Source organism: Perca flavescens, chromosome 15 (genome assembly GCF_004354835.1).
Source record: "Perca flavescens isolate YP-PL-M2 chromosome 15, PFLA_1.0, whole genome shotgun sequence".
NCBI classification, from domain to species: Eukaryota; Metazoa; Chordata; class Actinopteri; order Perciformes; family Percidae; genus Perca; species Perca flavescens.
In genome coordinates this window covers 1,970,494-1,984,767 of record NC_041345.1, presented here as the reverse complement: position 1 = coordinate 1,984,767, position 14,274 = coordinate 1,970,494, and the positions used below count along the sequence as shown (strand labels likewise).

Genomic DNA, 14,274 nt, shown 5'->3' with positions numbered 1-14,274 from the left:
TGTTTTCATGCTGAATGATTTATTTCCAAGAAACGTACGAGAACATCTCTGGTAAACACAAGAATTAAAGTGGTGCTTTATGCACGAAACTCAGATTTACAGATATGTCGATTAAATCAACTAATTGATTAGTCGATACAGTTGAATGAGTGTTATAGTCGACTAAGAAGTTCTTCAAATCGAGCACAGCCCTACCCTGCAGGAAAGATTTTAGCCATCATGGCAAAACTACAGAAGGACCCTAGCATGAAGCTAGTCTCGGGAAGGAACTTGTTTTGGTGGAACACGTGTACGTTCAAGAGTAGTTTTTATTCGTGCAACAGAAAACTCTGATTGGACAGATAGTCTAGCTGGCTGTCTGGATTTACCCTGCAGAGATCTGAGGAGCAGTTAACCATAGTCCTCACAAATCAGAGGTTAGAACCCCGACACAGAGACAGAGGAAGGTAATGACATCGGCTCGCAGCACCTGAGAAGCCTCGTGGTGAGGAGCAGAGAGTAACAACGGTGCTTTTCAGGTGTTGCGCTAATACAGGGCTGGACTGGCCATCTAGCATACCGGGCATTTTCCCGTTGGGCCGACGCACTTTTGGGCCAAATCGCCGATATAAATAGGCCTTTTTTAATTTTTTGGCAGGGCCGGCCCATAAAGAATTCAGACCGGCCCATTGGTTAATTTTCTTTATTGGCACTGGCCTGACCCAATCATATCCAGGGACCCCCCTTTCGCACTCCGGGCCGCAAATTTCCGAATCCCACCATGGCTACGCCTCCCGGCCCCGGGACACGAGCTGTAATAGTTATGCTGGAAGTTTAGCATCCACCGTTAAAATGGACAAACGACAACTAAAGTGCGAGGGAGGTGCAGAGAAATTACAGGAGAAAAAGATTAAGAATCTACAGGCGGAGTCCTCAAAAATTTCGGACATGCTTGGGGCTGTAGTAGCTGCTTCAACATCAGCATTACCTGAAGCCGAGGAGGAGGAGGAGGAGAGGTGGCTGGTTATACAGAGAAGCAGAAACAGCATCATGACAGGGAAGAAGAGGAGGAGGAGGAGAGTGACCATGACAGGGCCATATGGGAGCACGTGAGGAAAAGATGGAAGAGAGAGTAGATGACGATGTGGTGAGGAGTAGGCAAATTAACAGGAAGGGAGGGAGGCTTTGTGTGTGTGTGTGTGTGTGTGTGTGTGTGTGTGTGTGTGTGTGTGTGTGTGTGTGTGTGTGTGTGTGTGTGTGTGTGTCACGTCATAACGACAACAAGCAGTTTGTCTGTAACATTAAAGTTAGTGGCTGTCAGGTAACCTATCTGTTTAAGCTTACATTATAAATGCTAGCGGTTAGCCTGTTGGCTAGCTGAAAAGTCTGTGTGATCTATAAAATCAGTGGTGATACAAGCATCAGTGTTCTTGAATGGCTTAATTAGCTTCTCTTGTATTGGTGCTCTTTTCCAGGGCATATAGGCCTACTACTTTACTGCCTTTACTCTTTATTGTAGCTTTTGAGAAGGGTTATGGTTATGGTTATTGTATTTAGCAGACACTTTTGTCCAAAGCGACAAAATATGAATCTTACAATAGTTAAAATTAAATTTAAAGTTGCTAAGCCAATATTAAGCAAAATAGTAATAATAACAATAATGACAATACAATATCAAATATCAATAATAAAAACATATAAAAATACCATAAATATACAAATCATAACTCTAAGAATGAATTAATTATTTAAGATGTAAGATCAACAGATAAATCTTGACACCCCTCTTGAAGGATCCAAAACGATCACATGAACGCTGAACACTAGGCAACTCATATCATAGGACTGTCTGCAGGGAATGGGTCTGACCAATCACGGGGGGTGTGGGCCGCCTGGGCCAAAAATGCCAGGGCCGATTTTTTGTCCCAGTCCAGCCCGGCGCTAATATCACTCCGCCCAAGTAGCAGAGAGTAGTAGTGCTTCGCCTTCTGAGAATATAGTTCCCAGTGTGTCTACAGTTAAAAGATGACTGTGTGTCATGTGACCTTGTTATTAGTACATGCTGTGACTATAGAAATCACAACATGGAAATAGGAAAATGTTGGTGTTATTTTGTCACTTATTGGGAGCAGTAGGCTAGATGGAGAAGGTTACCTCCAGGATCTGGGCTAAGCTAGGCTAGATGGAGCCGGTAAGTGATTCCCCGTATCCCCCAGAGTTGGATAAGTCCATACGTACCCTCCTCATCTCCGTGCGTGTTGTAACTCTGTCTGACGCACCCACCGCTAGCCTAGCTTAGCACAGATCCTGGAGGTAACCGGCTCCATCTAGCCTAGCTTAGCACAGATCCTGGAGGTAACCTTCTCCATCTAGAGCCACTTACCTCCAGGATATGTGCTAAGCTAGGCTAGATGGAGCCGGTTACCTCCAGGATCTGTGCTAAGCTAGGCTAGATGGAGCCGGTTACCTCCAGGATCTGTGCTAAGCTAGGCTAGATGGAGCCGGTTACCTCCAGGATCTGTGCTAAGCTAGGCTAGATGGAGCCGGTTACCTCCAGGATCTGTGCTAAGCTAGGCTAGCGGTGGGTGCGTCAGACAGAGTTACAACACGCACGGAGATGAGGAGGGTCTGTATGGACTTATCCAACTCTGGGGGATACGGGGAATAAGACAAAGTCCCGATAAGTCGGCGAATTCCTTTAAAGAAATGCCAGTAAACCAGAGCGTGTTCTCCTCCCATCCCCGAATGCTATGTGGAGTAGCCAGACCCTCCTTGACCGCGCTTTGGAGGAGGGTCTAACCTGTGAGTGGTGAAGGCTTGCTCATGGTGCTGTACTGGTTGTGGACGTAGGGGGTGCTGTGGCGGGCGCTGAAAGCCGAGGAGGAGGCCAGCACCAGCTCCTCCTTGATGAGGCAGGCCTTGGGATGGTCCTCGGGCAGCTCCTGCAGCCGCTGCTCCAGAGAGCAGCGCACCAGGTCCAGGCGCTGGGACGACTCGCTCAGACCACACTGAGCCTGCACACACAAACACACAACAATACACAAACACACAGCAAACAACACACATCAATACACAAACACACAAACACACATCAACACAGGCTGGCAAATGACTAGAGATGGTCCGATACCATTTTTTGCTTCCCGATACCTGAACTTGCAAATCGGCCGATACAGAGTACCGATCCGATACCAGTGTGTCATATATTTTATTATGTTTCAACAGCTGTATACTACTATCCCTGTATAGATGTGATATGATGTATAACAGCTGTATACTACTATCTCTGTATGGATGTGATATGATGTATAACAGCTGTATACTACTATCTCTGTATGGATGTGATATGATATATAACAGCTGTATACTACTATCTCTGTATAGATGTGATATGATGTATAACAGCTGTATACTACTATCCCTGTATAGATGTGATATGATGTATAACAGCTGTATACTACTATCCCTGTATAGATGTGATATGATGTATAACAGCTGTATACTACTATCTCTGTATAGATGTGATATGATGTATAACAGCTGTATACTACTATCCCTGTATAGATGTGATATGATTTCTATCTTTGTTGTCGGTCTGGTTCAGGTTAAACTCTTTGTGAAACATGAACAAACACAAACAATGAATGCCCCAGAACTTTCTTTTATTCTCCAGTTTGACAGTCAGTTATAACAGAAAAATAACATAAATAAACTACTTTAACGTAGATTTTCTTTAGGGCTTTATTACGTGGTATCTGATCGGTGCATAAACTCCAGTACTTCCCGATACCGATACCAGCGTTTTAGGCAGTATCGGAGCCGATACCGATACTGCTCTCTGCTTTTCAATTCAACTCAATTCACTTTTTATTCATAGTGTCAATTTCATAATACAGTATGTATTGTGACTGAAATGTTCCTAACCTAAATTATGTTGAAATCAGAAATGTAACCGAATCGGGACCTCGGGAATCGAAATCAAATCGATTCTGGAAATCATTGGCGATACCCAGCCCTAGTTGGAACAGCGGATTGAACTCAAGGCGCTGACACACCAACACGATAATCTGGCGAGGCCAGTGACTCGAGTCTGTTCGGTGTTTCCTGTGCTGTTCATTTTGGCCGATTTGACTTGTTGAATTGGAAGGCGGGCAGTCAGACTCAATGACCCATCTGATTGGTGGAGAGCTAACCAGGAAACGGGGAGCGGGATGAGTCTCTAGAAAATCTTTTAAACTAACCTTTGTTGATCTGAAATGGAGACAGATTCAGCAACTGCACACGCACACGCACACACACACACACGCACACACACACACACACACACACACACACACACACACACACACACACACACACACACACACACACACACACACACACACACACACACACACACACACACACACACACACACACACACACACACGCACGGCCTATTTCTCTCTTCAAATGTTTTCAGAAACACGTTTCGGTGAACTATTTTAGTACAAAATGAGATCGTATTCTGAATGAGCCGCCATGACAGTCTGGCTTTGAATTTTCCGGAGAAACCAGACCCAGGTGACGAGTTCGTCCAATCAGCTGCCGGTTTTCATTTCATAGGGCGACAATCCAGATTAGCGCCGCCTGCTGTTATGGAGACATTAGATATCAGAAGATATCAGGGCCTTAAAGGGATACGCCACCGTTTGTTGAAATAGGGCTTATCACGGTCTCCCCTAGCTGTAGGTAGGTGGGGTCTCCCCTAGCTGTAGATAGGTGGGGTCTCCTCTAGCTGTAGATAGGTGGGGTCTCCTCTAGCTGTAGATAGGTGGGGTCTCCCCTAGCTGTAGATAGGTGGGGTCTCCTCTAGCTGTAGATAGGTGGGGTCTCCTCTAGCTGTAGATAGGTGGGGTCTCCTCTAGCTGTAGATAGGTGGGGTCTCCCCTAGCTGTCGATAGGTGGGGTCTCCCCTAGCTGTAGATAGGTGGGGTCTCCCCTAGCTGTAGATAGGTGGGGTCTCCCCTAGCTGTAGATAGGTGGGCCAACGCATTTTTTGTGCATGCATTGTTTTAGTCCGGTGCAACACCAGCAGCGCCGCCGCTAGTTAGCTTAGCATAGCGAATGGAATCCTATGTTGCCGGTTAGCATGTTGTGAGTAAAAGTGAGCCAACAAAAGACAAAAAAAACAACCTAATTACTTGCACTGAGACAAGGAATGCGTTGGCCCACCTATCTACAGCCAGGGTAGACCATGATAAGAACTATTTCAACAAACGGTGGAGCATCCCTTTAAGAATGTTTTAGAGTAAAGTCTTGTCCTGTCGGCTCTCTGACCTCAGCTATGGCCTTCTTGTCCTGGACCTTCCCGGCTCCCAGCAGGCGCAGCATGTTCTTGGCGCCCTCGGCCATGGCGTGCTCCACGCGGTAGTGATGCCACAGCTCCTCCACGCGCAGCTCCACCCCGTCGTGCTTACCTGGGACACAGTGGCAGGTTTAGTCAGCAACAAAAAACAGACAGCTGGGTGCACAGCCAGGGCTTTAAATTTACTTGTTTTTTAAATCACCAGCCAACATGGCTAGTACTATTTCAAAGTTACCAGCCAATCAGATTTTCCACTAGCTATTTTGTGAAAATAAAACAGATTATGAGTGCCGTGCTGAATACATTTAAGCATCCATGTTTCTTTTAAAAATACAGTATGTGTTTGGGTTGATTGTTGGCAGATAAAATATAAAACATTTACATTTACGTTACCCATCGAAAAATACCTCCTTTTTTTTTTTTTTTTTTTTGAACTAACTTTACTACTTCAGTTCAGCTCTGCTGGTTTGTTTTGCGCAGTAACGCTCAGCCATCACCGGAAAAGTGACTTCTAATATCCTTCACTGGTCTACGGCGTGGCTTTGTCCATTCATTTTAATGTCTATGGGTCTAAGCCATTTCCCCCCCGAAATAAATATAAAGCTCCTTAAGCAGAAATGGAAACAGATAAGGGTCTTTTGAATGGCAAGTTGAGTTTCAAAGCCCTTCCAGACAGTTCTCTCCACAAGCCCAAAGTTATGCGAATTGAGTTACCACTGGACTTGAAAAAGATGCATTTCGAACAGTTAAAAAATGTATTAAAATGCCATTAATTTGTGAGTTAACTATGGATAATTGTGCGATTACATTTTTTAATCGATGGACAGCCCTAAAAAAATAAAAAGCACAGAGCCGAAGAGAGAGAAATGAAAGAGAAACAAACTCTCATTAGAAGCTAGTGTGCCTAAACCAGCTTGCTGTCCTTTCCCTTCCTTTCACCGTTGCTCTAAGCTTTGTGTTTTTCCTTCCATGCTTATTCTGGCTTTCATCTTAGACTCCTTCCTACACTTCCACTTGACTCCGTCATCATCACTGACTCACTCCTTTTCAGTCTCCCTCCCTTCCTGGCTCCCTGCCTCGTCTCTAACCTCGGTTAAATGAGCCATGGCTTTTAGTTGTTGGGCAACATCAAGGGGATGTAGGAACATCAATACATCCACTAACCTGACCAAGACAGGGCTGTAATGGACAGTGTGTGTGTGTGTGTGTGTGTGTGTGTGTGTGTGTGTGTGTGTGACTGGAAGACCGTACACTGGGAGGTTCTGAGGCAGGGATTGATCCATTACCAGCGCATCATAAAATATGCAGTGTTTATAAGCTTTGTAAGAGACTGAATGACAGGTGGGATGAAAGGGGAATTGAAAGATGACAGTGAGGATAAAAAAATAAATAAAAATAAAACAAATTGGTACTTTGGTTGTCCTCGGACTGCTCCGTGGCCTGCATGGCCTTCCGGACCTGCATGCGGATGATGTCGATCTTGGTCTTGCTGTCCTGCAGCATCTGCTGAGTCGTCTGGAGAAGCTTCTTGTCCTGCGGGAGGGACAGAAAAACAGTCGAAATATTACACAATCTGCAGGGTCAAGAGTTGAGAGTTTAGTACCGTAGAAGAAAATTCATTCTCTAACAGTTATGGTCTCATTTATGAGATTTACTATGGGTTGAGATCTCCACTTTTGATCAATTCAAAATTGAAATTTTGAATGTCAAACACTTACATGCTGGTCAACTTTTCTGCAACTATTTGTGCCTTTTCTGACTCAACTTACGGTGCAAGTCTTTATTTATGTAAAGGAAATTATAGTAGGTGTTGGAGGGGGGGTGGATATGGTGATGAAATCTGACGCATAGTTTCAGTGTTAAAACTGATAAGATAATTGCTGTCTGTGGTTCTATATGTGGGCTGTGGCAATAATTTTGAAAAATAATAGCTCGCTGCAACATATGTAAAAAAAGAACTATGAACTTAGTTCATTTTTGGAACTGTGAACTTAGTATGAACTAAATGGAAGTATAAACTTTGAACTGAACTAGTTCATTTTAAAATTTGTGAACTGAACTTTGAACTAGTTCATGTAGAAAGTGAACTTTCCCAACACTGCCTGTAACCTTGTATGAAACCCTGGCTAGAAACTCATTCTGTTCAGAGAGAATCTTACAGCTTCTTGTCAACTTCTGTCTCCACTGCGCAGTGAACAAAAACCCTCATCTGAACCAGCCACTGAACTGGACCTGACTAGGTCTGTCCTCGACTAAAGAAATTCTTAGTCCACTAACACTTATAAGATTTTGTCGACTAATCGATTAGTTGATTTAATTGACAGAGCTGTGAGCTTTGAGAGGTGGTTAAGACTAGAAAAGCACAATATAAATGTAGTTAATCAACCATCTGTAAAACTGAGTTCCTCCACAATTAATCCTGCAAAACCACCATAAATGTGCTCATGAGTTTCTTGGAAATGAGTAATTAAGCATGAATAAGCATAAAAAATGACTAATCGACTAAAGAAATCTTAGTCGACTAAGACCAAAACGACCGATTAGTCGACTAATCGACTAAGAGGTGGCAGCCCTAGACCTGAGAGAACTTTCTCTTCCACGGTACCTTTGTGACTCCGTTGGCATAGATTGGGATCATGTTCTCGGCTCCCTGTTTGACTTTGAGCTCGATGTTAAGCTGGCGCTCCAGAGCTGCGATGCGCCGCTGGTTGGCCGACGTCCGGTTGAGCGTGTCCGGAGACTTCGGGGCATCTGGTTGGATGGTAAAAGGGTCAGGTTACAGGTTACTGTTGGCGTGGCTGTTAAACACCATCGTTACATACTGTATATAAAGTGATTTCACATGTTATTTTATATGATTTGGTCACAGTGATCCTTGAGGTTTGCTTCTGTTTTCACATGAATGTGTGTGTCCTGTTTAGAGGAATGCTTCATTGACTCAAATATTTACTCTTACACCTGCAATCATTTTGGCCACTTGGGGACAGCAGAAAGAAGCTGGGGTCTAAGCCACCCCCTAAATAAATATAAAGCTCCTTAAAGGAACACGCCGACTTATTGGGACTTTAGCTTATTCACCGTATCCCCCAGATTAAGATAAGTCCATACACACCCTTCTCATCTCACATGACACACAGCCATCTTCTAACCGTATACATACTGGGAACTTGTGATTAGGGCAACACCTAAAAAGCACTGTTGTTACTTTGTGCTCCTCACCACGAGGCTTCTCAGGTGCTGCAAGCATATCACTCCGCCCAAGTAGCAGAAGTAGCAGTACTTCGCTTTCTGAGACTGTAGTTCCCAGTATGTATACGGTTAGACAGAGTTAGGACACGCACGGAGATGAGAAGGGTATGTATGGACTTATCTAATTCTGGGGCATATGGAGAATAACACAAAGTCCCAATAAGTCGGCATGTTCCTTTAAGCAGAAATGGATACAGAAAAGGGTCTTTTCAATGGCAAGTTGACTTTAAACTCCGAACAAACAGCTGGCCACGACTCTGGAAGACTTGGAGTTCAGCTTTTCTTTGAGAAAAGAACAAAGAACGGCTCTGAAGTCATTCTTAAAAAAGGAAGACGTGTTTGAAGTTTAATCTATCAACTAGCGTTGCTCTGATTGGTTATTGGATATTACGTGTAGAGGGAATTTGAAAGACAACCGTTTATCAATGGGGAGTTCCCCCAGACCCAACATGTGGATGTGAGGCTGGCTTGTCGGGCTAGGGCGAGCCAACATTTATTGTGAACCTAAATTGTTATGCAGGCCGGATCTAAATTATCAAGGGTTTGGATTTGGCCCCCGGGCCTTGGGTTTGACATACGTCCCTTTAGGGCAAGGATGTCAAACTCATTTTCCCAGAGGGCCACACTGGAAAGAGAGAATCACACCAAGGGCCAGACATGGAGAGTTTATTGACATGCTTTTTTTTTTAAACGCATGTCACTTGTTTTTCTTAAACTTTTTGGTAGCCTTTTTCCTCATTTTTCGTAGCTTCCTCAGACATTTGTCACCTTTTTGTAAATTTGTTGCTTTTTCCGACATTTTTGTACGCTTTTTGTCGGATGAAGCCCTACAAAAGTCATCAAAAGAGTTCCCTAGCCATTGTAGAATTTAGCAAATCAAGCAAAACAATGATTGTTCTCAGCCTGAATATGAAAACTCTCTGTCTGCTTCTTCTGGGGGAATTTCGGAGTCTCAGAGTCGGCAAATCTGCCAAATTCTGCTTTGAATGTCAGGTAATTGCAGATTAAAAAAAACTTTCCTGTGTTTTTTGGTCTGGCGCACAACTAGGAGGGCCAAAATGTATTGTGAACCGAACTTGATACACGGGCCGGATCTAAATCTGCAAGGGGCCAGATTTGGCTCACGGGCCTCGGGTTTGACACATGTGCTTTAGGGCAGGGATCTTCAACAGGGGGTCCTCAGAGTCACTCCAGCGGGGACTCCAAATTATTGTTAATACGTTTTAACATATTGTCTTAACATTATTCCAACATATTATTTGCAAATATAAATGAACTGATGATAGGGTCACTGGCCAGTATGTAATGTAGTCACTAAGGTAGCCATCCACAGATAAAGTTCATCCCAAAGGAGTGACTGTTCCACATTTAAGGGTTAACATTAAAACATGATTTATAAAATCATGCCAACAATTATTAGGCAATTTGAATAGCTTGGTATTCTATGCAAAAAAAAGGTATTTATAAATGCTTTAGGCTGCTCTAAAAGTTATTGTAGGACAAGATTAATATGCAACTTCATTTTTTTACACTATATGTAGTAGGGGGTCCCTGATCTGTCTTTCTTTTTTTGAAATAGTTCTTATCACGGTCTACCCTGGCTGTAGATAGGTGGGCCAACGCATTTTTTGTCTCATAAGAAGTAATTAGTTTGTTTTTTTGTCTTTTGTTGGCTCACTTTTACTCACAACATGCTAACCGGCAACATAGGATTCCATTCACTATGCTAAGCTAACTAGCAGCGGCGCTGCCGGTGTTGCATCGGACTAAAACAATGCATGCACAGAAAATGCGTTGGCCCACCTATCTACAGCTAGGGGAGACCCCCCCTTATCTACAGCTAGAGGAGACCCCACCTATCTACAGCTAGAGGAGACCCCACCTATCTACAGCTAGAGGAGACCCCACCTATCTACAGCTAGAGGAGACCCCACCTATCTACAGCTAGAGGAGACCCCACCTATCTACAGCTAGAGGAGACCCCACCTATCTACAGCTAGAGGAGACCCCACCTACCTACAGCTAGGGGAGACCCCACCTATCTACAGCTAGAGGAGACCCCACCTATCTACAGCTATAGGAGACCCCACCTACCTACAGCTAGGGGAGACCCCACCTACCTACAGCTAGAGGGGACCCCACCTATCTACAGCCAGGGGAGACCAATGATAAGCCCTATTTCAACAAATGGTGGCGTATCCCTTTAAGGGGTCCTTGGCTTAAAAAACGTTGAAGACCCCTGCTTTAGGGGCTCCGTACACAATGGCACAGAAGCTTCACGGTGATGGCAGATACCATACCTTTGTTGTCATCGGGGCCCTTGACGACGATGTGTGCGTCCAGCTCCTGCAGCTGAGCGTGGAGGGACTCCAGCTTGCGCGTGGAGCTGCGGAGCTGCGAGTCCACCTGCTGGGCGTTCCTCTTGTCGGTGGTGGCCCGGCGCAGGTTCTCAGCCCCCTCCTTGATCTTCAGCTCCCGGCGGATCTCCCTGCGGATCCTCTCGCGGTGCTCGTCCAGGCGCTGCTGCACGCTGGAGTCAGAGAAGTCAGAGTTTTGGTCCAGACCGAGCTGCTGGAGCACCGGCAGCCCGCCAGGATCGCCCTGAGGAAGGAGAGGAGGAGGAGAAAGAGGAGGGAGGAGAGAAAGAGGTAGTGGCAGAATATGAGATGGAGGATGTGTTGTGAACAGGGTTATTATAGGAAAGTAGAGATGGTCCGATACCATTTTTTGCTTCCCGATACCGATTCAGATACTTGAACTTGCGTATCGGCCGATGCGGAGTACTGATCCGATACCAGTGTGTCATTTTATTATGTTTTAACAATTGTATACTACTATCTCTGAATAGATGTGATATGATGTATAACAGCTGTATACTACTATCTCTGTATAGATGTGATATGATATATAACAGCTGTATACTACTATCTCTGTATAGATGTGATATGATATATAACAGCTGTATACTACTATCTCTGTATGGATGTGATATGATGTATAACAGCTGTATACTACTATCTCTGTATGATGATATGATGTTTAACAGCTGTATACTACTATCTCTGTATAGATGTAATATTATTTCTATCTCTGTTGTCTGTCTGGCTCACCAGAAAGCCAGACCCTTTGTGAAACATAAACAAATACAAACTATGAATGCCCCAGAACTTTCTTTTATTCTCCAGTTTGACAGTCAGCTATAACTTATAATTAAATTACTTTAACATAGATTTTCTTTAGGGCTTTATTACGTAGTATCGGATCAGTGCATTAACTCGAGTACTTCCCGATACCAGCATTTTAGGCAGTATCGGACCATCTCTAGTTATTATAATCACAGGGTTATTATAGGAAACCAAAAATAAAATAAGCAGTGAAAGATATTTTTTAAACTACATAAAAAAGAAAAACTAAACTGAATCTATGTTGCCAGGTTAAAAAAACTAATCCAAATAAGATTTTAATAAATCTCTTCCGTTTTAGTTTTTAGCTATAGTATATAGGGGCTGGGTACCCAAATTCAATTCTTTTTAGACACACTGAATTTCCTCCTTAGTATTGACAAATGCCTCATCATTAGATAACAAAAGGTCAATACCTAATAGTTAATCTCATCATCAGCGTCAGTGAGCCAATAAGCATGCAGTGTGCTCAAGCCAAGATCTAATAATGTTTGTGATTTTCTGTCCAACGTTACAGAGACAGGCTCGCATGTGTGTCGTTGTATTTTGAGAGGCTTGACGACATTGTGCGTCACACAGGTGTAAAGGAGCTGAAGATTTGTACCCTAATGTAATTTCTTTTTTGTAAATGGATTTTATAAAGTTGGTATTGAAAAAAATCCTACGAAGTGACAAATACTTTTATGGCTTTATTTTGAGGATATTAAAAGTTAGACTTTAATACTTTTAAGACCCAGAGGGAACCCTGGGAAGCTTTACAAAAGGAATATACTGTATGTTGCAGAGCAAAATAATGCAACAGTCTTTCACATTATTGTGTCCACCCCCTGGATTTGTTTCTATATACACACACCCACACCGAGGACTGTCCCCTCCCATCGTCCAGGGTATAATGACGGCAGCTCAGGGCCTTTCACTACCTCATGCAGCAAGCCGGCCAGCTTAGCAGATCTGATTACAACTTCTTAGGTCTCTGTGTCCATCCAGCTACACGATCTGCTCTCATTAAAGCCATAATCCATCTGCAACACAATGCAGTCAGGCACGGCCCGAGCAGCCCGCCGAAAAACACACGCCACGGGCCAAGTGCACGCAGGATTTTAACTGCTGCTTTAATGCAACGTTATGTCACAACTCTGAAGCAATGCAAAAGAGCATGAGGACTTATAATCACTGCAGAAATGTGTTGTTTTATCAGTTTTTGGAAGATCCTCAGACACACAATTTCTTATCTTTTTAATAGGGCTGTCCTCGACTAAAGACATTTTTTGTTGACCATCACTGGTATGATTTTGTCGACTAATTGATTTGAATCGACAGTAGGGGTGTCATGATTTAGATTTCAAATCGCTAAATCAAAATGAGCTTTAGATTTTGAGTATTGAAATCAAAAGCAGGATCAGCGATTGCCCCAGTATTTTTTTTCTCTCTCTCCACCCCCAGCCTACTTGCTGACTGTGCGTAGCTTACCGGCTGGTAGCTTAGCGGTAGCCTACAGCTTGACTTCTCCAGACACCACAGCCACTGTCAGCAAAACACAACAGAACTGGAAAATCCTCTTTTGTCTCTGATGTCACGGTGTGACAACATTTTGCCTTCCCCGTGAGTCAGTTATGGAAACAAACAACAAAAGGTAAAGCATGCGGGCTCCAACCATAGACAGTATATATAAACTGGACCACCAGATCCTGTGTCTCTGGTCTGAGACCAGTGAAGGATATCAGAAGTCTCTTTCCCTGTGCTGGCTGAGCGTTACTGAGCAGCCTCCAACTGACAGAGACAACGTAGATGTGACGTGAGCAACGTGTCTGAAAGTGTGAAGTCTTCTGGTAGCTGTGCTGAGAGAAATCTCAATCATTCCCAATCTTACAGAGACGGAGAGTGTAGGTATATGTAAGGAGATAACATAGACACAGGCTAATTACTGATCACTAACATGCTAGTTAACATTAGTAATTACTGATCACTAACATGCTAGTTAACATTAGTAATTAAACCTAAACAGATAATGGAAGTCCAAACTGCCTGTGAGCTTCTCCTGTACTATACGGTAATTCCTCTACTGTGTGACAGTAAGTCTCGTGGTTATGACCCAATCGTTAGCCTATTGTTATAAAAGCGTCTGCTACGGAGCCATAACGTGAGCTACAAGGTAATGGAGCCTTTTATACATTGTCGTGTTTCTTTAGAAATAAACAACGGACAAATAGAGTCTTTAAACGCTTCAGATGTAAAGTTATTCTCTGTCAAAGTGACGTCAGAATGAATGGGAGTCAATGGGATGCTAACGGGAGGTGATGGTATCAAAATGCCATAGGAGGTTCGAGATCTGAAGCGAGGCTTACCCGCTTGGCTCCGACAGGACTCCATGGTGCATTCAAGTGCCCCCCGTTAAACTAATGGTCATGGTGATCATAGTGGAGGCACCTAGTGAAGCCAGTTTAAAACAAAGACTACTTAGAAAACACTTCAACAATAACTAAACATTATTTAATCTAACTATGATGGAATGTGATG

General features: G+C 43.6%; 1 protein-coding gene across 2 annotated transcripts in view; it reads right to left on the bottom strand.

Annotated features, from left to right (window-relative positions):
• The window catches only part of pkn1b (protein kinase N1b), a 94,652-nt gene that overhangs the window by 33,390 nt on the left and 46,988 nt on the right, over nt 1-14,274 (bottom strand). For both annotated transcript variants that reach the window (XM_028599836.1, XM_028599835.1), the window contains exons 2-6: nt 10,876-11,176; nt 7,932-8,077; nt 6,739-6,859; nt 5,299-5,438; nt 2,780-2,993 (exon numbers count right to left, since the gene is read on the bottom strand). In XM_028599836.1, coding sequence (XP_028455637.1) covers nt 2,780-2,993; nt 5,299-5,438; nt 6,739-6,859; nt 7,932-8,077; nt 10,876-11,176 — 922 coding nt within the window. The remainder of the gene's footprint in view (nt 1-2,779; nt 2,994-5,298; nt 5,439-6,738; nt 6,860-7,931; nt 8,078-10,875; nt 11,177-14,274) is intronic.